This window comes from Zerene cesonia, chromosome 4 (genome assembly GCF_012273895.1).
Source record: "Zerene cesonia ecotype Mississippi chromosome 4, Zerene_cesonia_1.1, whole genome shotgun sequence".
In the NCBI taxonomy this organism is placed as follows: domain Eukaryota; kingdom Metazoa; phylum Arthropoda; class Insecta; order Lepidoptera; family Pieridae; genus Zerene; species Zerene cesonia.
Window position 1 is genome coordinate 2,489,204 of NC_052105.1, and position 22,310 is coordinate 2,511,513.

Below are 22,310 nucleotides of genomic sequence, written 5' to 3' on the forward strand. Positions count from 1 at the left end.
ATCGGCCAACATCTATTTTTCATACCCCTAAATGATAAGAGTAAGGCAAAACAGCGTTTGCCGGGTGCAGCTAGTTTCTTATACATTTCTATATACTGGTTTTTCTTAGGTATCAGATATTATATGTACAGTTGTTATTCTAAATTATTACTTTAGTTTCAAAAAACAAAATACAAATATTATATGTCAACTTCTTATATAGAGAAAAACGGTTCCGGAATGAATTTTTGATTTTCTTGGGAAAGAAAATTATTCAGACACTCGTTCACATATTTTAATTTTTCAAAGCAGCAACACTTTAATGTCAATTCGTCACCATCACAAATCTGTCAAACGACTGTATGGGTTGAGTGTATTTATCATATTTAACTAAAAATATAAGAAGACAAACTTTGTGCTACGTAGTGAAATAAGTATAAGGTGGCGCTCACTAATTAAACACAATGTCTAAATTTGAAGACAACCCGTTTAGTGATCCTGCCATAGACAACCCCTTTGCCGTGAGTAATCTCAGTCGAAGAAATAGTGAAATTGATATCATGAAATTCACACTTAGCGTATTTATTCATTTCAGGACCCTGCAGTGCAGCAAGTTGCGAGGAATACGAATACTGTGACACAGGGTCTTGACGACTATAATCCATTTGACGGTACCCAAAATGCAAATCAAGCTACGGTAAATGGAATTCAAGTTTTTTATGGAATTCGTGGGTTGATGTGCCGATCTAATCAGTCTCAGTTAATAAGAATCTAATGTTCATTGGCGTGTAATGCACTAGATGTGAAAGTTGTTTATATGAAAGTCATATTCACAGATCAGAGCATAATAAACTGATGACATAATAAATATTAATATTAGAAATATGAATGAATACGAAAGTTGTAGTTGTTTTATATGAAATTGATAAGATAAGAAGAAATTTGCCATTTCCTTTATCCTGTGAAACATTTTGTTATGAAAATATGTTTTCTAAAAACAAATTTATGTAACTTTATAATTAGAAACAAAACATGTATACTTTTATCATAATACAAATTTCTTATCATAGCCTCCGCAACAGCCAACACAGCCGGCAATCATGCAAGCAGTGTCTCCACCGGCCAGTGGACAATATACACGACCAAGTCCTTCACAGCAACCCCAGGGCCCACCATCAAACTTCACAACAGCTGATTTCCAGGTATAATAAGACTTTTTGGCAAAAGTGTCAATGATCAAACAAATATATATATAGTGGCTTGTCCCACCTCTGCCCAGGTACCAAAATTCCTGTTTTATCCCAAGGAAGCATTTAATTGGAATAAAATGTCTTATCACCTAAGTCAGCTCATACCCTGCCTGTATACCAAATTTAATCAAAATCTGTTTGGTAGCGGTAGCGTGATTGATGGACAAACATTCAAACAAACTTTCCCATAATGTTAGTGTGATTTGTAACACTATAGATAGCTACCAAATAGTTAGCAAATAATATATCACTACTGTGTATTTTAACAATTTCTTCGTGGGTAAGTACACAATCAGATGTCTGCTCAGATAATAATATATTTAAGGCTTTTAATAAAGAAATTTGTTCTTGTTACTTGCTCATCAACAAAGACTTATATTTATTAGTGGAGCACTTCACACTTCTTTTGTTGATAGATATATGTTACTACTTGGTGTTCCATTTTTTACCACTATATTAGAATAATAATTATTTAATTGCTACTCATTTTATAAAATGGCAACTGTAAATAGATTAACTTTTTTATTCAAATTCAGAAGTTGATCACAGCATGATATATTTGTGTGGAAGAATAATAGTACTTATTATACCTGCAAATATTATCATTTTATTAAGCACTAGCAGTTCGCCCGTGGTACATATAAAGCCTATGTTACTTAGCGAAGTTGCAGTTTTCTAATGGTGAAAGAATTTTTTGTGAAAGAATCAATCCAGTAGGTGTTGAGTTTTTCCATTACAAAAAAACAAACAAACAAAAATACAAATACTTCCTCTTTATAATATTAGTGTAGATAAAAAAGTGAACTGTACTTTTATTAATTTATATTTTGTCTTAGCAACCACAATATGCAAAATAAGCACAGAGCATGCTTCTAATAGTATATTTTATTTTTTTTTACATCACACAAGGAGTTGAAGGTAATACTGCACTTTATTATGACTCAAATGTACATGTCCATTTAATCTTATCTTTTTATTATCATAGTTCTGAATTAATGTTTTTGTTTGTAAATATAATATAATGATATGCATATGTATTTTCTGTCAGATAATAGTTTTATTATTTACGCTAAATGCTTATACTTACTATACTATTTATTAGGAATGTAAATGGAGGAAATAGTAATTATTCAATAATTACATTTACTAATTATTCCATTACTAGGAATTTGAACTCATAACAATTTAAATCAAGTGTAGTTCACAACTGTAAGATAACATACAAGTTTATTATTAAGCACTCATTATATGTATAATGCACTAAACTAATAAACTTTGGCTTGATTTTATAAACAACCGTTAAAACTTTAAAGTATGGGAAAGTACACTGTGACACTAGTCATAACATCTGAATAAAACCACATAATTATTTCAGATTCATTTAGTTTTATATTTATTAATGTGTGTAAAAAATATGTTGATTAGATTTTTATGAACAGACAAAAACTTTAAATGTTTGGTTTGGTGATTTAGCACAACACATTGAAATCTTTACATCTTTAACACTTGCATTGTAAGATTAGCATTGCGTAGGAGTCCCTTTATTAACCACTTCCTTTAACAATTCATTTTCTAGTAGCTTCACTGTTTGGCTTCTATATTTCTTATTTATACAATATTAGAGTGTTGTGATTAACACTCAGTACCAATTTTCACTCAATAAAAATCAATCATGCTAGTTCATTTAATGAATCGTTTACTATATTAGTATTTCTTATATTAGTATAAGTATTCTATAATGGCACTCACTGAGCTTAAACAACAGAGACGACAAGAGGAATTGGAGCGAAAAGCTGAAGAGTTAGCGAGAAGGGAGGCCGAATTGCGTGCTGGCTCTGCTGGACGTAGGAACAATTGGCCACCACTGCCATCCTTTTGTCCCGTACAACCATGCTTCTATCAGGACATCAATGTGGACATACCGCTCGAGTTCCAGAGGATTGTACGACATTTATATCATTTGTGGATGTGTAAGTATGACTGCATGTTAAAACTTAATAAATGTGTTATTGCTATTTTATTACTGTTTTTGTTTAAAAGTTTTTATGTTTACGTAGGTACTAGTCTAAAACACTTTAAATGTATGAATAAAGTCATTTTCCTTAACATTACTCATTTTTTTTATTTATATAAAAATGCAGATGTGCTGTTTCATAGAATATACATATATTAAATACCTAAAAAGTGTAATCATTACACATGGAATATATTTAGCATAAATAAATATTCATACTAAGACATAAAATTCTCGGTAAACTAGTCCACTTGGACTGGATAGTAAGATATTATGTAAATGGAGATTTTTCTATTGATGACAAGTTTGTTGAATCAGTAATTGATGTTGCAACATATATTTTAAAAGTCAACATCATTCACCAATATGTACGAATCGAGTTGCTTCTCTAAAACTTTTTATATTATGCTATTTTATTAGTGATTTAAAAGTACTATTCATGTAACATTTATATATGTGATAAATATAAGATTTGCAAATTGAAATGATATAGCATTATTTTTATCAATAATACCCTTTTTGTTGGTTAAATACTAACTAATTCATATCATTTTGACCAAGAAGTATCCTGGACTTTATAAATTTCATAAAAATTTCAATTCAATCTATAATACACATTGTCTATTCCAGTTCACTCATTAGTCCTGGCGTTGAACATTGTCGGTGGAATGGCACTTCTGTTCTCTGGAAAGGGCCCAACAGTGTTTGGGCTATCAATACTATACTTCATACTGCTAACACCATTCAGTTTCGTCTGCTGGTATCGACCGATATACAAGGCGTTCAGGAGTGACTCCTCGTTCAACTTTATGGTGTTCTTCTTTATATTCCTGATCCAAATACTGATTACATTGGTGCAGTCGATCGGTTTCTTGGATGGTGGCTCTTGGTGAGTACAGATCTTATAATTGTTTATTCAATTAGTCATTGTAGAAATAACATTGAATTATTATTTGTTACCACCAATTCCTAGAAAACAATCTACAGATATGAGTGGCAAGAAAATTTATGTAGTTTTTAATGTTTATTTGTATATTTGATTTTGAGTAAATTCAAATGCTTTGTAATTGTGAATTTTTTTAAGAATGGTAAAATTTGATCACAAGGCGGGATTCGAAATAACTGAGCTTATAAAAGAGAAATCTTAAAACGCATGATTACCAAAAAATATCTGGTACATTTATAATGTTGCCTGGAAAAGATTTTGCGATAAGGCCGCTTTTCATTATAAGTGTTTGTGTCTTATTGTAATGTAACCTTATTTTGGTGCAAATATTCGTATAAGTATTCTAGTATTCCCATATGATTGTTATTGCTAACGGCAGTTGTATATGTGTTTTCAGTGGTTTGATCACAAGCATCGACGCGTTCAGTGTGAACGTAGGTGTCGGAATTGTGACATTGTTGGTCACCATTGGATTCATCACTTGCGTCGTTGCTGACATTCTGCTCATCACAAAGGTAATGAATGAGAGCGGGCAGAAGGATGACAATTATTTAATCCCATTATATGTATAGTGAATTTGTTGGTGTCACAAATTGTGAAAGAGATTTGATATTTCCAGTACCTTCTTCATGCTTCAGAACATCACTCGGTCATTTTGACCATTTCACAAATAAATTATGTGACCAAATATATCATATAGTAGGGTCTCAGGGTAATTGTGAACAGGGGTAATTTGTAAAATATCCTAATAATGATTTTCTGTAATTGCAAAATATATAAAAAAAAATCTAAAATGTTTTTATAAAAAAAAATGTCGCTAGAAAAAGTATAGTTTTTAAATATAGCCAAAAGTTTATCGCGAATTGTTTCCAATTACTCCCGTTTTACTATATATCGTGTGCGTATCCCCTCGGTGAGCCAAAGCGGCAATTATACGAGGACGAGTTTGTCCTGCAGGTGCACCGCATCTACCGGTCTACGGGCGCGTCGCTGGCGAAGGCGCAGGCGGAGTTCACGACAGAGATCCTGCGCAACCCGCACGTGCAGACCGCCGCCAGCAACGCCGCCGCCGCCGCCGTCAACGCGCAGATATCCAACAACCGCTACTAGCGCGCCGCCGCCGGTGAGTGTATGCGTGTGCGTGTGCGCTTGTGTGTATATAAGTGTGTGTGTGTGTGTGTGTGTGTGTGTGTGTGTGTGGGAGGGGGAGATCCTAGGCAACCCGCACGTGCAGAGAGTGTTTTGGGTCTGTTGGTGTGTGGGGTAGGGATGTATGTGAGATGCGCGCACGTGCAGAGCGTGTGTTGGGTCTGTTGGTGTGTGTGTGTGTAATATAATATCTAAAAAATTTTGCTTCATTGCTGATTCACCGAAACGTATTGGAGGAGACTGGCGCCATAGGCACTGTATGTCGGCGGTCGCTTAACCGTGTATGCATGCATCGCATGTGGATGGGGTGTATAGGGGTTAGCTATGACAGTATTCTATTTATAAACCCAAATTAAGGAATTTTGTGACAAATTTAAACTAAATAGATATAATAGCATTTTGATTACAAGGGTGTGCCGTAAGATTTTAACTTTTTTTTTTCTCTTTCAGGTAAAAAGCAACCAATCATCGATCAGCATTTATGTGCGCAGCGGATAAGTACATAACTACGTGTAAATCAATATTAAATTATAATATATTCAAACATCATATTGCTGAGGTTAATTTATTCTGAGTGCACGTAAATTATTATTAGGCCAGTGTAAAATTGTAAAGGTCATTTTTTATATTTATTTTTCTGTTTATGAAGCCATTAAAATTTTGTAAAGAAGATTTTAGGTTCTCAAAGTTTTCTAGTAGTGGTACGTAATAAATAATTTAATATATATCAATAAAGAAATGCACGATTTTTTCTGAAAATACACTTAAATATTACTTATACTTATGTATAGACGTTTTGAGAGACAATACTTATATCATCTGTATTTACTCCTTAGTCTATGATTAATTAATAAGTGCACTCAGTCAAAGTATAACATCCTATCAGTTTTATTAAATTAAATATTGTTAGTTTTAATATGCAATATGTATGACAAAATGCTTGTTATTATTATATTAAAGATTTTGTTGACGCACTTTGTTATATTTAAATGTTATTTGATGAAGTATTCTTGGAAACGTTTTCTTTTATTTACGTGAAATTTAAAAAAATATTCGGCTCTTTCATTTGCTATGTATCATAAAATTTTCCCATAAAATGAAGTATTATTCCGTAAATTAACACATCTTTTTCCCATTTGCGATGTTTTTGTTATCATCGATTATGTAGTAAGATCAAATGTAAATAATGATATTATATACTACGGCCAAAATGAGTATGGCTGTGTCATTTTAACATATTCTACTAACCTTCGACATTAATTATAATTGGTTTAATTTATAAAAATAGCAATGCACCAAACATAATGCCGCTGGTAGATTACTGAAATTATATTTTGATTCTTCATTGAATATAAAAATATTTGTAAATTACATTCAATTCTATAATATAACAACTACAACATATAAATTTATCATAATAAAATATTTATAACAGCCAATAATTGATTAATAACATTTGTATTTAATTTTGAAGCTTCATCGCAATTGAAATGTTTGGTGCACACTGGCACAGATTGTGTTTCGATTATTTTCTTAATTGCAGCTATATATAGCTTTTAAAAATATTCTACAATCATTATTACAGCAATTCTGCTAGGTCTTCTGTAATAAAATATTTAACACGAGGTTATATAACTGCAGTGGTCCCAATATTTTAGCGTAATATAATGATCCACTTTGTCTTTAAGTGATAACATGACTCCCTGTATTATATATATTATATTTATTATTTGGACCACAACTTATTGTAGCTTCAAAGAATAAGATAATCTTGTAGAAATTTTATTACGTTAATGTATTAAAAAATCTTTCTTCTTTCCTTTAAAAAAATCCCTTCAAAGGTACATTTTACTATGTATAATCTTAAAAAATGCCAACCTAATTGACAAATCAATATTTTATGCATTATGTATAGTTATTTATTACTAATTAACGCATCATCTGAAATATCTTGTTTAGTTATTGCTAGATTTATTTAAAAAATACATGAGCTTATGGACGCTTTAAATATATAAGAAATCCAAATATCTTCGCTGCATTTCTGGATTATAAAAATTATAATATAAAGTTGAAAATGTATTTCATTTATTCACGAATTTAGTTTATCACTTCACAAAATTCATGTAGACATTCCATATTGGGCCAGTGTATATATCGCTTAATGTCCCTTCACTAAGATTTCGTGTTAATGTGTATATCGATTTTAAAAACTTCATCGTAGAAAGTGTCGTGTGTTCGAACCGTTACTTAAATTTGTATGTGTGTAATCTTGCCGTGTGTTTCAATTAGTTATGCACAAGACTTAAATACACAATCTAATTATGATATTTAACAATATAATGTTAGTCTAGTCACATGACTGACGGTTTCGATAAAAGATCAACAAAAGCATAATAACAATGCATTACGTACTTCTACCACGTCTTCATTCTCAAGACGGGATATATATCTGGGCCTAGTTTATTGTAAATTATTGTAAGACCGTCCTTACCCAGATAATGGTAAGCGAAGGCGTAGATTTATCTTGTTTAACTGTTTTGTAACGATTAAGTCATGTTATAAACTTATGATTAATAATAAATATAATTTCTGAATGACGTGTTTTATTTCAATATTTTAAATTTTTAGTATGTCCTATCCTGCAGGCGAGGTCGTGGTTAAAAATAAGAAAAACACTCACTTGGTTTGATACAATCATTAAATTATCCAGGTATCCCGGTCTAGCTACTACGAGAAAATTTGGATGATATATAATAAAAATAAAATAAAACCAAACAGCTGTGTAAAATTACGCATTTATATCAATTTTACAATACACTTAAAAATTAATCATTGTCTCCACACATTACATTCATTTGAACAGTTTAAACTAATACACTGTACAGTATTGATTTAAACAATACAAAATATTGATAAAGATATAGTACATAATAGGTCTTTGAATACACAAGTAAACAGTAAAGGAAGGGCATTACTATTTTCATAATATTGATAAAAGTACGAACTATTTCAGCAAATTTTTATACTCACATTACTACTTTTGAATTGTGAAGAACAAATCATTGCTTTTGTAAAATGAAAATTTATAGGGCAGTTTAATAATATGATAGGGCTAATGAAAATTTTATAACAACAATGCTAATTAATTACAAACAATTCATGGGTGGACTAAGGGCTGTGGAAAGGAAAATCAATCAGTGAAACAGATGCCGAGTTTTCTTCATCATGATTTATGTTGTGCCACACATTCAATATAGATAAGTATGAACTCAGTATTGTCATTGTCAACTGTAGTAACATATGGAATAGGCAAAGGTTTAGAAGGAAATAAAATTCTTTAACATACATTTCATCAAGTCTAGATTAACATACCAATTGTAATTATTCAAAAATATAAAGGCACCAGGTGTGCCGCGCATTTCGACCGCAGATAACACACAGAGCACAGTTTGTTATCTATAATATTTTTGAAAATTTACATGAATTCAGGCCGATTCAACTCAGTACATAAATCCTATCCCAAACACTATCACTTAACCACTATTGCTTTACAACACAACACATTCACTTCACTATGTCTGGGGTGTGTTAGCATGGGCATGTCCCAGCCGAGCAGGGTCTTGGCTGGGGTAATGCAGGGGCAGGGGCGCGGGGGGAGGCGGCGCGGGCGGGCCGGGTGGTAAGGGGGGTGCACCCCACCCTCCCCATGGCCCACCATAGTGATGGAGATTGAAGAAGTCGTTTGGTCGATTTGGTGGTGGCATCTGGAAGAGATTTATATTAATTCCTGTCACTCTCATACGATATTTCAGAATTTCTTATAAATAACTGTCAAGTCTCGTTTTTTCACCGAAACTTTTCTGACACGGAATTGTGCTGTACTACCCGCTAATGACTTGGCCAATTATATAAAACACTTTGACGCGCGCAAAGTACGCGTTCTATAAGACAAAGCCTCTAAGATAAATTCATTATCCTTTCCAAACACGATAAAATTTGTTATCAATTTTCAAATGTTTTTGAGTTTATGAAATATAAAACAAATTGGTAATAGCATTAATGTAGTATTTTCTTGTGTTTGGTTTCACGCGAGTATTATACATTTAGAAATTAAAAACTTTTCAACGGATTGTAATACTCCACATACCAACTGCGGAGAAATAGGTGGAGGTAGTTCACAAACAACAATTTTTGTATGACCTTCAAGACATATAACATCTCAGTCTCCCCGTGACCACGCTCGCTGTAAAGTGTTCGAAACGTCGGGTTAATAATATAATGAATAAATCGCGTTTAAAATCCGTTGAAAAGTTTTTAATTTCTAAAAGCATTAATGTAGTAAAATTACATAAATAAATTTATTTGAAATTGTCATACCTGGGGTGGGAATGGGTGCAAGTATGCTGGTGGCGGCGGGAGTGTGCCAGGCAATCCTGGAACTGGTTCCAATGCAGGTGCCACCTCATTCTTCTCATTGAGCCCTTGCCGACCTATAATAATCACATGAAATATTGAAAAATCCAGAGCTAATCTTTTCAGTTTAATACCTAACATCTAACTCCACTTACACATTAGCCAGCTATATTAACTGTATTTCTGAATAAAGCAATTCCATTACTTTACTTATATGTAAAATATATGCAAGATAAAAATGGATAAAAAAATATTCAATGCTAGTTACATTTTGGTAAGAAACATCATAGCTGATTGAGGGATATTAATTACCTTGCGATTTGCCCCACTTGATGGTAAGGCGTTTTCCTCCAATCACTAATCTATTAAATGTCTTTTCAGCTGCATGTTCTGCAGCACTCCTTGTTGTGTACTGTACAAATGCACATTGCGCCCTTGGTACTAGGGTTAATTGCCTGCAATATATTTACAAACCCATTGTTATCCACTTCAGATTTTTAAAGAAATTAAAGAAAACAACATACAATCATATTTCAATATATAATGGCTCTTCCACAAATGATTACACTTGGTTCCATTAATCAAGTCTCTAATGTAGTAGTTAGCAAAAAACATACCTAATTTCACCATACTGATAGAAATGCCCCCTTAACTCTTCTTCGCTCATGCTTTCTGGCAAGTTGCCAATGTACAGTGTAGTGACAGTTCGATCCTCAGGTGGAGGCAGTGCCGGCATTGCTGCGGCACGACGCATCAGCTTCTCAGCGACAGGATCATTAACGCCATAATATCTGTGAATAATGTTAAATTGGACTTTATTATTGTGAATATATTGCTATGTTCAATAAAGAATGGCATATTTTTCTATCCCTGGTTAACTCAGGAAAACCAGGGCAAGTAATATAAAAACGTAATAAGATTATTCATTACATAATATTAAATCAGTTTAATTTTCACAGCCTCAATAATCATGTAATATTGTGGAGTAAAAAATTCACACCCAAAATTCATTTTATGGTGTTATGACAAATGAAAATGCTCACAATGCATTATGATCAAAATCATAAAAATACCACATTGCCGAAATTCATGATGGTTGATATGCTAGTTGACCAAAATGCATTTTGACATTGAAGTCAAGCCAGGAAGTGTTCTGAACAATAATTAGTTCACCGTAATATAAAAGTTGTTTATCTGTTTTTGATATAGAATAAGTTACATCTTAACCAATATGTACTATATTTCAATGCTGTCTGTGGTCTATTGTTATTGTGTTATTATACTTTATTTTATTTTTGAACTTATTGAAATAGGAATTTAATGAAAAATTACAAAAATAAAAGAAATTAAAAATTAACCTGTCTTTGATATTTTGATCCGCCAGTGGATCATCGGGGTCTGTAGGTTTCTCATGTCTGTAGGGGCACTCTTCGCCTCTTCTACATTCACCTTTAACCCAAAATGAACAAACATGGGGCCTATTTCTCTTATAATATGGTGCAGTCCTGGCCAAACGAAGTAATAAGTCAGATGCACCCTTGGATTTAAGAGCAGAGTTACTTGGCTGAGTAGGATCCACCTTCGACATTTGACTATCTAAGTTCTGTATATAATATTCTTTGTTCACTTCATTTCGAGGCAGGTCATCTTGAATTTTCAAAGCAGCGTCGCGTACTTGAATGGGCAAGCCATATTCTAAGTCTAAAAGGCATGTTTGGCAAACATTTTTCAGTTTGGAACACGTTTGACAAATCTCTGTTTTCTTGAAACGCATCCTAGCACCAGGACACCACCGGAATACAGTGAACGGGCGGGCACATATTTTACATTCTTTGCCATATTTTTCCTTAGTCTACAACAAAAAATTAATATGCTATGAATGCACAATTCAAGCTGTTCTCCATATATTTCCAACAAAAGCATTATTTGCACTTACCATACGAATATAAGGATTGTCACCAAGACATGTTTGGCACAAAATGGGAAATTCCTGAAAAAAATGGTTCGATATAGTAAAGACATCACATAAACCATTACGTCTGATCGAAATTTATTTATCAATATATCTTACCGAATCTTCCCAATTTTGACGATTGTAAGTGTTGGTAGATTTTGACATAGCCATTGTGATAGGTTATAGGTTCCAGATCCTTTAAGAATAACAATAAAAGTAATAATCTAGCAAGAAAATGTAATTATACAAACAGACGTTACGTTGAAATTAACACAACGTATTGTTTATGTAGACGAAAAATATCGTTTAGCAACGTTTACACGAATGAATGTACGCAAGCGCCATTTTTATTTTTTGAACAACACGGTACTACCACAGAATAATAAGTACAAGACAGATACATAGTCTACACAGTTGAACTAAGTACAAAGTACAAATCAAAGAGTAATATAATGGGTACTAACATACTTGATATTTTGCCATTGGAGCTTGAACGCCTAGTGTTTTTGACATATTTTACATTATTGTGTTATTATCTTATAAAAAATAAAAAACGATTTACAATTTAGTATCCAGTATGTTTCTATTAAAAATAAGATAATTGAGATTTACATTAGTATTCTAAAAGTTATGGCCTAAATTTTGTGATGCCATCTAGATTTATTTCTACTACGTAGATATAAAAACACATTGTTTACAGTATCTTGTTATTCACTACACTATAAAATTTAATAGGAATTTATCATGATTTTATCAAAGAACATTAAGTAAATATAATGTATAATGCTTTTCTCAAGTTGTTTTTAAATTACACTCAAAACATTATAAAATATGTGAAAAACAATAGAAATGTAAGTTAAAGTACTTGTAATAATTTCTAATTTATACATGTAACAATACAAAAAAGAAAACTGTATCTGTACGTTTAATAATATATTAGAGAATAAAAAGATTGAAAGGAGTTTAAATAATAATAATAAAGCACGAATAAAAAAAAATTGGTCTGTTTATCATCGCACGATAATCTCCGAAGCTACGGGGCGGATTTGAATTAAAGCTTTTTGTGGTGTATGTATTTAGTCTGGACGTTATACATTTATTTATTTTTAAAACTGGAACACCTGAGGCAGAATCGCAACAAATCCCAAAGACTATAAGAGAGAGAGAGAGAGAAAGAAAGAAAAAATTGTTACACGTGATGAGCATTTTCTACACAGTAGGAATGACAGTATGAATTTGAATATTTGGAACACCTCGCTATGAACGCCAAGAGCCAAACTACAGGAATGAAGTTGTAGCAAACATTGTTCAGTCTAATGGGCATTTTTCTGGATAGGTGGTGTGCCTGGTAGTAAAGGATCACCACCACCTGTTTTTATCCCGATATTCCTACGGGATACGAACTTTCGCGGGTGAAACCGCGGGGCGCAGCTAGTATTATATAATCAGTAATCTCGTTGCATTGAAGTGGGTATATCAAAATAAAAAAAAATCATAATAATACAGTAAAATTACTATTGAATATAACTTATATAATAGTATATCGTTAATTTGGAAGGTGTTACTAGTTCTACGCTAGTTCTACTGTACTGTAGTTTTAAAAGAACAGATAATGTAATCTTAAATTATAGTCAAACTTTGGAGAACTTTGAAATAGAAAATTGATCACACTAAAAGAAGAAACTGTAATGTCACTTGTTGTCAGTGTCAAATTGACTATTGCTTATGTCATATCTCGTGAGTTGTGATGTGATTGTTCATGTTGGGATTTAAAATCAAATCTCTTTCTTCTGCTAAATTAAAATGGGTCTTAAATTATAATCTGAAACAAACATTTCATACTCACTTCTAACAAAAAAGTTAATAAGCAAATATGTCTATAACTACTCTGGTACGTACACTTTCTATTATGTGTTCCAACCGGTAAAAACAAAATAGTTATACTTCTTTTTTATTTTTAGTATTATCTGCAATTAAAAAAAGAAAATGCACACGAAGATTCAATTTGGTGTTGTGGATGGAGTCAAATAAAACCTGAGAAAAAAGCAGAAGAGCAAAATGCAGAAAATAACGAACATTCACAGTGAGATATTATTATAACCTATAAGTACTTTCTTTTTTTTTCAGTTTTTTTCTATGCCAAAACATTCATCCGTTCATTTCTTATCAGGGACTCTAACCCAGAACCTGAGGCTCCGGAAAGTTATATTATAACAGGAGGTCTTGATGATATAGTGAAAATCTGGCAGTTACAAGATGGCAAGCTTGAAGTCAAACATCAACTTGAAGGACATTCACTTGGAGTCATATCTGTTGCAGTTAGCCCTGATGGAAAAAGTGAGTGCTGTGAATTATGATTATGGTATATTTTATGAATGTAATTTTACTTAAACTGTAAAAAAGTCTAACCAGTGAATTTATAATATATATGCATGTACCTTTGAACTTACTCTTATTATTGCTTTTTATCTTTACAGCATTAGCTAGTAGTTCTCAAGATTCCTCCCTCATTTTGTGGGATATAGCATCTGGTGAGAAGTTAAAGACTATGGAAACAGGTGCGACAGATGTGTGGACATTGGATTTTAGCCCAGATGGCAAAAATGTTGTATCCGGTAGCAATGCTGGGAAAATTTTGATTTTCTCTGTGGAGAGTGGAAAACAGGAACAAACTTTAGACACCAGAGGCAAATTTACATTAAGTGTTGCTTATGTGAGTTTAAATATATCTTTACTTTGAGTAATAAGTTTAAATAATTTCAACAGAACAGTAGGTTTATCATCATCATCATGTAACAACTTCTTTTTTTAACTCTGGAATGGTTAAATTTTTTTAAGCTATAACTTTTGGTTTTACATGCCGACAAATAGTGAGAAAGTATCTCTGAATGTATCATAGGTTATATGTATAATTGTGTTATGACTGTTAAGGCAAGCATTTGAATGTGAAGTTTGGACCGTAATTACAATTATTTGTTTTCCCTTTAGAGCCCAGATGGTAAATACATAGCAAGTGGTGCATTAGATGGTATTGTTAAAATATTTGACGTAGCTCAAGGCAAACTGGTACATACATTAGAAGGGCATGCTAAGCCCATCAGAAGTCTATGTTTCTCCCCCGATTCACAGCTGCTACTAACAGCTTCAGATGATGGTCACATGAAACTTTATGATGTGTAAGTTTTACACCTTTCAATTATTGTTTGTATTGTTAAATTGGCAGTACTGTGTTGCCACATGTTTGCCAATTTTTTTTTACATGTACTTAATAATGTACTAAACAATTTTCCCAAAAAATTTTTCAGCAGATGTTGTAATTTGTTTTTGTTTACAGAATTAGAAATAATTGCATTTAGACAAGTAGTTTTCAAGTGTTGTATATGTGAAAAATTTTGATGTGTAATTCTGTGATTTTCTTGTGTACATATTTTTTCAGAGTACATGCAAATTTAGCTGGAACATTATCAGGACATGCCTCTTGGGTTCTCTCAGTAGCATTTTCCCCAGATGGCAAAAGATTTGTGTCTGGCAGTTCAGATAGAACAGTAAGAGTTTGGGACCTAGATACAATGCAATGCCAGCATGTGTTCAAGGAGCATATTGATCAGGTAACTTTTAATTAAATGTATATATTATATATATATATATATATATATATATATAAAAGATTTGTAACACAATATAATTAAGGTTTCAATACCGAATGATATTTTTATTAATCCAAAGTATAATATATAAAGAGCACAGTGAATTTCTGTTTAATGAAAATTTACTCCTAATTTGTAAATTGGTAATCTGTTTCTCATTCATTCAGTGTTTACATATAAAAATAGTTAAATAAGGTTGTGTTGTTTGACATTTCTACTTTTCTTTCAGGTATGGGGTGTGAAGTTCAATGCAGAAAGTAATAAAATTGTATCTGTATCTGAAGATAAGACTATAAACATATATGATTGTCCGTTATAGTCTGAAATGCAAAGTGTGAAATGAATATATTTTATAATGTATGCCATTTTAGTTTTATTTATGCCTTGCTTTTCCAATGTTTAGTATTAAATCTACAAATAAATATTTTCTTAGTCTCTGATTGTTCGCACTTCACAATAAAACTTCAAAATTTTCCAGTGTGAAGTCGCTGTTTCTTATTATCTGCTGTTTTTTTTCCCGTAAAACTCCAGCCATATTCGGAAATGTATGTTATATAAATAAATATTTGGTCCACCATTGTCTGATGATTTGTAGTCTAATGATATCTATTTTTCATAAAATACCTGACCTTAAAGGATGTCTATGCATTGAATAGTATTGAAAATTACAGTTATTTAAAGATATCATTATCACTTTGGACACTAGGGTAAGATTTAATTAGTCAATACCTATCTTTTGGTCGTAATGTAAGCCACAATTTCGACGAAAAAATTAATCAAACTCAATATGTCTTTGGAAAAAAAATGGGTACATTAGTTACTTTGCTGATATTAATAAATTTTAACCAATTGGTATTGGCATTACTATGGTAGTATCTAATTACTCATGTGATACGTATGCCTACCTAACAGAATTCGAATTTTACCGGCAAAGGCTGGTACCTACATAGTATGGCAATTTATATAGTCGCACCTGACAGTGACATTCAATGTCATGTCGCAGTCAGATGGTGTTTATTGATTTTTTGAAGTAAGTGGCTAGGGTGCATGCTGATCAATACATCTATTTAAAAAAGAATTGTTCCCTCAACTGGGACTTATATTCTAAATGTAAGAACCTAAAGTAGAGATTCATATTCAATTTCGTATTATAGGGAGATCTTACGAAGTAATCTAAATATAGCAAAGGCATCAATATGCCGGCTGAATCATTGGTGAGTACTTATTCAAGGAAAATTCTAAATATTATTTGTTGACAAAAATATCGAGCAATGAAAACTAATTGTTTCCAAATCATTTCTTTTTTAGTACTCCCTTTATTGTAAAAAAGAGAACGCACATGAAGATCCTATTTACTGCGTTGTATGGACAACAATAAAACCAACTGGTGGATCAAAGTATGCGACGCCTCTGCCTACTGATTAAATCCTTGTCATAGTAGATTTTTTTTTGCTTCTGATTATAAACTATATAGAATATAATCAAAGAGTGCTTATTCTGTAGAGAGGTTTATATTATTATTTTATAAACATCAAAAACATGAACCATTTCATGATTAATTATTCTGTCATGGACTCACTTCATACCAATTCTTTAGAATTTAGCCTTATTGAGATGTCATGTTGATGAAAGTCTCAGATTTACAGCTCTATTAGTGTGTAGTGTAAAATAAGTTGTAGGTGGTATTTTCCTAATTCCTTACCTTTATGAATATGAACATTATTTTGTTTAGTGCACCACCCCAAGATTATATAGTATCTGGAGGACTTGATGGACATCTAAAGGTGTGGAAATTGAATGATAAAAAGTTTGAACTGTTTCATTCACTGGGTGACCATGTATTAGCTATCATATCCATAGCAATTAGCCCAGATGGACATAGTAAGTTTTTTTAATTATTACTTATGATGTATACTTTCATAAGAAATTGTGTATTAGTTTAAACTTTATTGAATACATTAAATCTATCTGTATTATTTAATATTAAATTACAGAAAATTTAATTTTAATAATCACTAATTAATTAATTGTTATAAAGTTTTGTGTAACACAAATGATCATTGACTTTTCCGAGTTTAAAGACACCCAAAAATATGAAATGATTTCATAGTTTAGTAGTTTTTATTTCACTTGCTTAAATTTTAATTCAAGCATTTACTTAATTACAGCAATTGCAACAACCTCTCTTGACTCCCATCTAATATTATGGGATACAATACCTGGCAAGAAGATACGTGATGTAACAAATGGAGGGCCAGACACATGGAAGGTGAAATTTTCCCCCGATGGAAATAATATAGTGGCCAGTGGACATACTGGAAAATTGGCTGTTTACAATATTGAGCAAAATAGAGTTATTCAATATCTTGATACAAGAGAGAAGTTTGCTGTGTGTGTCGCTTGGGTAAGTTTTATGTTCTTATTTGTATCCTGTTTTTGTGATGATATATTTGTATTTTTTTTTTCCATTATTATATGTTACTTTTGCACTATCCCAGAGCTTCATACATTTCCTTTCCAACTAGGTTACCTAGCAGAGATTGCTGTTAAGCAATAAGGCCACCTCTTGCACAAACGATCCCTTTTTTTTATGTTTATTGTATTCTTGCTGTTTTTGTCTACGTTTGTGCAATAAACCATTATAAATAAATAAATTTATGCTGTTCTACAAATATATCAGTTACTCTGGTCTGTTGAAAAATATCTTACATTCACTTTCCTATTAATGTTCACTTTATTAAACAATTGGATTTCATTTAATTATGCATTATAGTAAGTTTGGTGCGCTACCAAATGAAAAGGAAACTCTTATCGCATGTTTGAAGCCAGTATCCCACATAAATTGCAGTAGTAGTTAACTCCTCATGTCAATAGTTGCAAAACTAATTATGTACTTACATTTAGAAACATTTGCTTACGGGGTTTACATGTTATTTTATATTCATAACATTTTCAGAGTAATGACAGTAAGCATATAGCCAGTGGCTCAATAAATGGTAAAGCTTCCATCTTCAACGTAGCTCAAGGCAAGCTAATGCATTGTCTGGATTTACATACACATACAGTCACATGCGTTGATTTCTCACCAAACTCTAAATTACTTGTGACTGGATCTAAAGATGGTTGTTTGAAGCTATTTGATGTGTAAGTTTTCATTATTTAGAAATTGTAATGTATTTTTTTCGTATTGATATTGTATAAGATGTTAAAAAAATGTTTACTGCATATTGAATTCATGTCTCATTCATAATAACAATTCATTTCACTGCGAAATGTATCCTGTGTTTTACTTATTTTTTGGTATTGAAACATACTAGTATTTAAGGCGATTTTTCGAATAATTATTAACCTTATCAGCCTTATTGTGTAATTTTACTTAAAGGCTAGTGTTGCCAAATAAGGCACTCATTTAAGTTTAGAATTTAGACAGGTGACTTTTTTCAAGGCTATTTTGTATACAGAATACAAAGACTGGGAAAATAACACATTTACAATAATGATGAGAAAAATTCTAAAATATTTGTAAGATACAAAGAATAGAAAAACTTCGTATTGGAACTTGCGTCTTTAGCCATACTAGAGCGACGGCCGACGACGTCTTCCCACTCGGCCAACAATTATGAGTAAATAGCTCGGAATACTCGATAGTACTAACGCATCGGTAGTTAGCGAGTTTATATTTTATTTCATTTTTCAATGATGTCCTAGCGTTTAGTTTCATGATACGATTTTTCTTTTGGTTTTGGACCAATATTACCGTTAATTAATTAACCGATTTGTAAAAAGCAAGTTTGTACTGCAGGAACAACCTATTCCTTTTTTTTAATTTGAATAAAGAATTTTTTTTTGTTATGTGCGTCCCAACCGGTATCCGAACCCAGGAACCAAATCAACCCGTTAACCACTTTACCATGGAGGCGGTCGCTTTTTATAATAAAATATTTTATTCGCAATATTTCTACAGGGAAAGCGGCAATAATTTATACAGTAATTACATGCAACATTGGGTTCTTAATGTTGGTTTTTCCCCGGATGGAACACGAATAGTCTCTGGCAACTCTGGTGGTCAGGTTGTGGTAACAACTGTGGAGGGACTGAAGCGTATATACAGTTTTCAGGAGCATTCCAGTATGGTGAGCATGATAAATTTATTATTTTTCTTTTAAAAAGTTTTCTTTGATATTTTATGAACGATTGTATTACAATATTTCCGTCCTAATCTTATAACTGAATTTGAATCGATGACGCCGATGAAGAAAAATGTTTAGATTAAACAATTTTTCTCATTCAGGTTTTCGGAGTGCAATTCAACCCAAAAGGAAACAAAGTTGTTTCGATAGCGAAGGATCAAAATATATGTTTGTATGAATGTCCTATACCAAAGTCTGAAGATTAAGTAAATTGATGTATATTATATTTATCAATAAAGTATATTTAAATGTTGAGTGCTTTGTTTTTGTATACCAAATCAAGCGAGGATGTGTTGAGAAAAAAAATATGCCAAACGCAGTTATTTAAAGTTATACACAAAATAACACATACAAGGCAGATTTTTCTTCCTTTTAAGTTCTTTTTGGGTCCAATGTTATTCGGGAACGCAGAAATAATTTCTAAGCTTCTTTTTTTTCTTTGAACGATCGCGCGCTCGATTCATGAGAAGTGGTAGGTCGTCCACTATTTAGGTGAGGTGGATGATAGTTAATTTTACATATAAGTTTTTTGTCCAAAAATGTTGTATATTCAAAATATATGGAGCTAAATAGTGACTAAAGAAGTCTATTAGACTAGCCATCCGCACCGGCTTCGCCCGTGGTACACATAGCCTTTAGCACTTAGGGATCAAATGAATATCCAATGAAAATGTTATTTATTAAAAAATTCCTACATATATGAACTTTTAACATTTATTTAAAAAAAAATCCTTTTCGTCACACATAAAAAAGCATTTTATAACTTCTCATTTTATAACTTCACGCTCGAAAATCGTATTTACTATTATTTGCTCTCACAACTCTTAATACGTAATAACATACACACATACAGGTATAACAAAGTCGCAGATTTGTCCAACAGTATCGATTTCGTTTACCATCTCTGTGTACAAAGCTCCCTCTAAGCCGTAGTCCTGATTAATTTTTGGTTGTAAGAGGATTGCCTCACCATCTATACCGGATTTAATATCTCGCACGTAGCCTAATCCTGTGATAGTGTGGATTCATGGCATTTATATTCTTCTATGTATAAATAGAACAAAATGTTTACAAAGATGTTTGAAAAATTCTTGTGATTCGAAAAGAGTGGGTGAGTTTTATTTGTCTAAATAAATGGCGCTATGAACCTGGAGAAATTTTTAAATGAAGGAAAGCGAGAGGAAAACTTACTAAATAAAAAACAAAATAGATAATACTACGCTAGCAGAGTACCAATTATTTTTTCAAATCCTGACACTAGACAAATATAACCACATAGTTTTATAATTTATATTTAATTGTAGGCATAAGGTCAATTGCAGATCTTACGTCTCTACAAATGGGTCGCCGGCTTTAAATTAGGAAGGGATTAAGAGGGGATTGACGAGAGGAATAAAGGAAAGGACTGGGAAGGGTAAGGAAAAGGATATGGGCCTCCGGCTCCCCCACAAACACAATAGCATTTGACGCCGGCCTTCTGTGGGGGGAGTGGTACTTCCCCGGTGCGAGCGGGCCCAATTCGTGCCGAAGCGTGCTCGACTCCCAAATACAGAAACTGGCACTCAATTTGCAAATAGAATATCATCACGCTACGATCAACCTTTGACGTTTGACAAATTTTAACAATATTGATCATCAACAATCGCAGAACTTTATGGGAACAGTATGTCTGTTCTGTGTGCAAACTAAACAAACTACATTTTTCGTCATTCTTAACTTCAAATCAATGATCAATCAACATTCAATATCGACGGTTAACTAATTATTATGGTTACAACAACACGAACAAAACATAACGATTCCCGACATATACTTTTATCGGGAAAGCATTTATCGAAAATATTTACATTGGTAGCAAGTCAATCGGTATCGGCTTAATTTGCGGGAAATTATGCGGCGGGGCCCGTCGGGAAATCAACTTTACATTCAATTTGCCGCGCGGCACAGATAAAAACCAATCTCTTCATTTTTACCTGCGTTGTGAGAGTAAATGTTGATGTGTTGCTGATTTGATTAAAAAAAATAAATTTTGTATATCTATGCTAAAACTTCATATAGCTAACAGTTTTATGTTATTTACGTTTTGTACGTTACATATAATATGTTATAATTAAACAGATTAATAAAGTGTTTCACATAATCTGAGCAAAACCTGTAAAGTCGCGTATCACTTCAATAGGTGATCGTTACTATCGAATTCACAGTGAAAAAGCTGTGACGACAGCAATCTGGTGCAGGCACTTAGTTGACAAGCTGTATTGTGTCCGCAAGTGCTGGCCGGGCGGAGGTATCGTTGTCGTAATCACGGCCGCGTGCCGGCAGCTCGATTCAATGAGATGAAATCACTATGCGGCTTTATGAATAATTCAGGTGCGGTCCACCTGACCCCCCACCCCTCCTCTATATGCCTTCCAGCTATCCATTGGACATTGATAAAGTTAACAACATATACGTTCATATGAAATTATATTTACATATTGTAGCGTTGCAGAAATAATGTTATTGCAGCTATTCAGTAGATATATATTGGTTTTCACTTTGTTGGTGAATTTCTACAATTGAATGTACCGAGTATCATGAGTGATATTTTTACCTTTGTTTGTATATTCATATATGATTTCTATTTGTATCACTATAAGGTGAAAATTAGTTATTTTTTATATATAGAAGTACATACAAAAAGTATATAAGCACAGATAACATAATACTATACCTAGTACTAATAAAAGTATTAAATATATTTTTTAATAATTGATAGCACCTCATTT

The 22,310-nt window shown here is 32.4% G+C and overlaps 4 protein-coding genes across 5 annotated transcripts; 3 read left to right on the forward strand and 1 right to left on the reverse strand.

Moving 5' to 3' along the window:
* Positions 1 to 306: 306 nt before the first annotated feature.
* Positions 307 to 7,932, forward strand: LOC119839542 (secretory carrier-associated membrane protein 5). 2 transcript variants are annotated; one of them, XM_038365844.1, is made up of 9 exons: positions 307 to 500; positions 575 to 676; positions 1,050 to 1,181; positions 2,139 to 2,147; positions 2,995 to 3,199; positions 3,874 to 4,132; positions 4,587 to 4,704; positions 5,147 to 5,312; positions 5,789 to 7,932. In XM_038365844.1, the coding sequence occupies exons 1-8, from the start codon at positions 444 to 446 to the stop codon at positions 5,297 to 5,299; spliced, it is 1,035 nt and encodes a 344-aa protein (XP_038221772.1). In that variant the 5' UTR covers positions 307 to 443; the 3' UTR covers positions 5,300 to 5,312; positions 5,789 to 7,932. The 2 variants fall into 2 exon arrangements, with proteins under 2 accessions (XP_038221772.1, XP_038221773.1); XM_038365845.1 differs by lacking the exon at positions 2,139 to 2,147 and having other exon boundaries at positions 308 to 500.
* Positions 7,933 to 8,116: 184 nt separating this feature from the next.
* On the reverse strand, positions 8,117 to 12,092 carry LOC119839540 (pre-mRNA-splicing factor RBM22). Its single transcript, XM_038365843.1, has 7 exons — positions 11,823 to 12,092; positions 11,688 to 11,741; positions 11,110 to 11,603; positions 10,369 to 10,542; positions 10,064 to 10,206; positions 9,716 to 9,828; positions 8,117 to 9,102 (listed from the first exon to the last, which is right to left on the reverse strand). Exons 1-7 carry the CDS (start codon positions 11,874 to 11,876, stop codon positions 8,911 to 8,913), a joined length of 1,224 nt encoding a protein of 407 aa, XP_038221771.1. The 5' UTR covers positions 11,877 to 12,092; the 3' UTR covers positions 8,117 to 8,910.
* Positions 12,093 to 13,407: 1,315 nt separating this feature from the next.
* On the forward strand, positions 13,408 to 15,715 carry LOC119839679 (WD repeat-containing protein 61-like). The gene is made up of 7 exons (XM_038366093.1): positions 13,408 to 13,596; positions 13,667 to 13,788; positions 13,876 to 14,042; positions 14,183 to 14,418; positions 14,694 to 14,881; positions 15,142 to 15,313; positions 15,582 to 15,715. The coding sequence occupies exons 1-7, from the start codon at positions 13,579 to 13,581 to the stop codon at positions 15,669 to 15,671; spliced, it is 993 nt and encodes a 330-aa protein (XP_038222021.1). The 5' UTR covers positions 13,408 to 13,578; the 3' UTR covers positions 15,672 to 15,715.
* Positions 15,716 to 16,362: 647 nt separating this feature from the next.
* LOC119839604 (WD repeat-containing protein 61-like) lies at positions 16,363 to 19,797 on the forward strand. Its single transcript, XM_038365991.1, has 7 exons — positions 16,363 to 16,566; positions 16,661 to 16,749; positions 17,085 to 17,233; positions 17,521 to 17,756; positions 18,309 to 18,496; positions 19,317 to 19,485; positions 19,644 to 19,797. The coding sequence occupies exons 1-7, from the start codon at positions 16,549 to 16,551 to the stop codon at positions 19,746 to 19,748; spliced, it is 954 nt and encodes a 317-aa protein (XP_038221919.1). The 5' UTR covers positions 16,363 to 16,548; the 3' UTR covers positions 19,749 to 19,797.
* Positions 19,798 to 22,310: the final 2,513 nt, after the last annotated feature.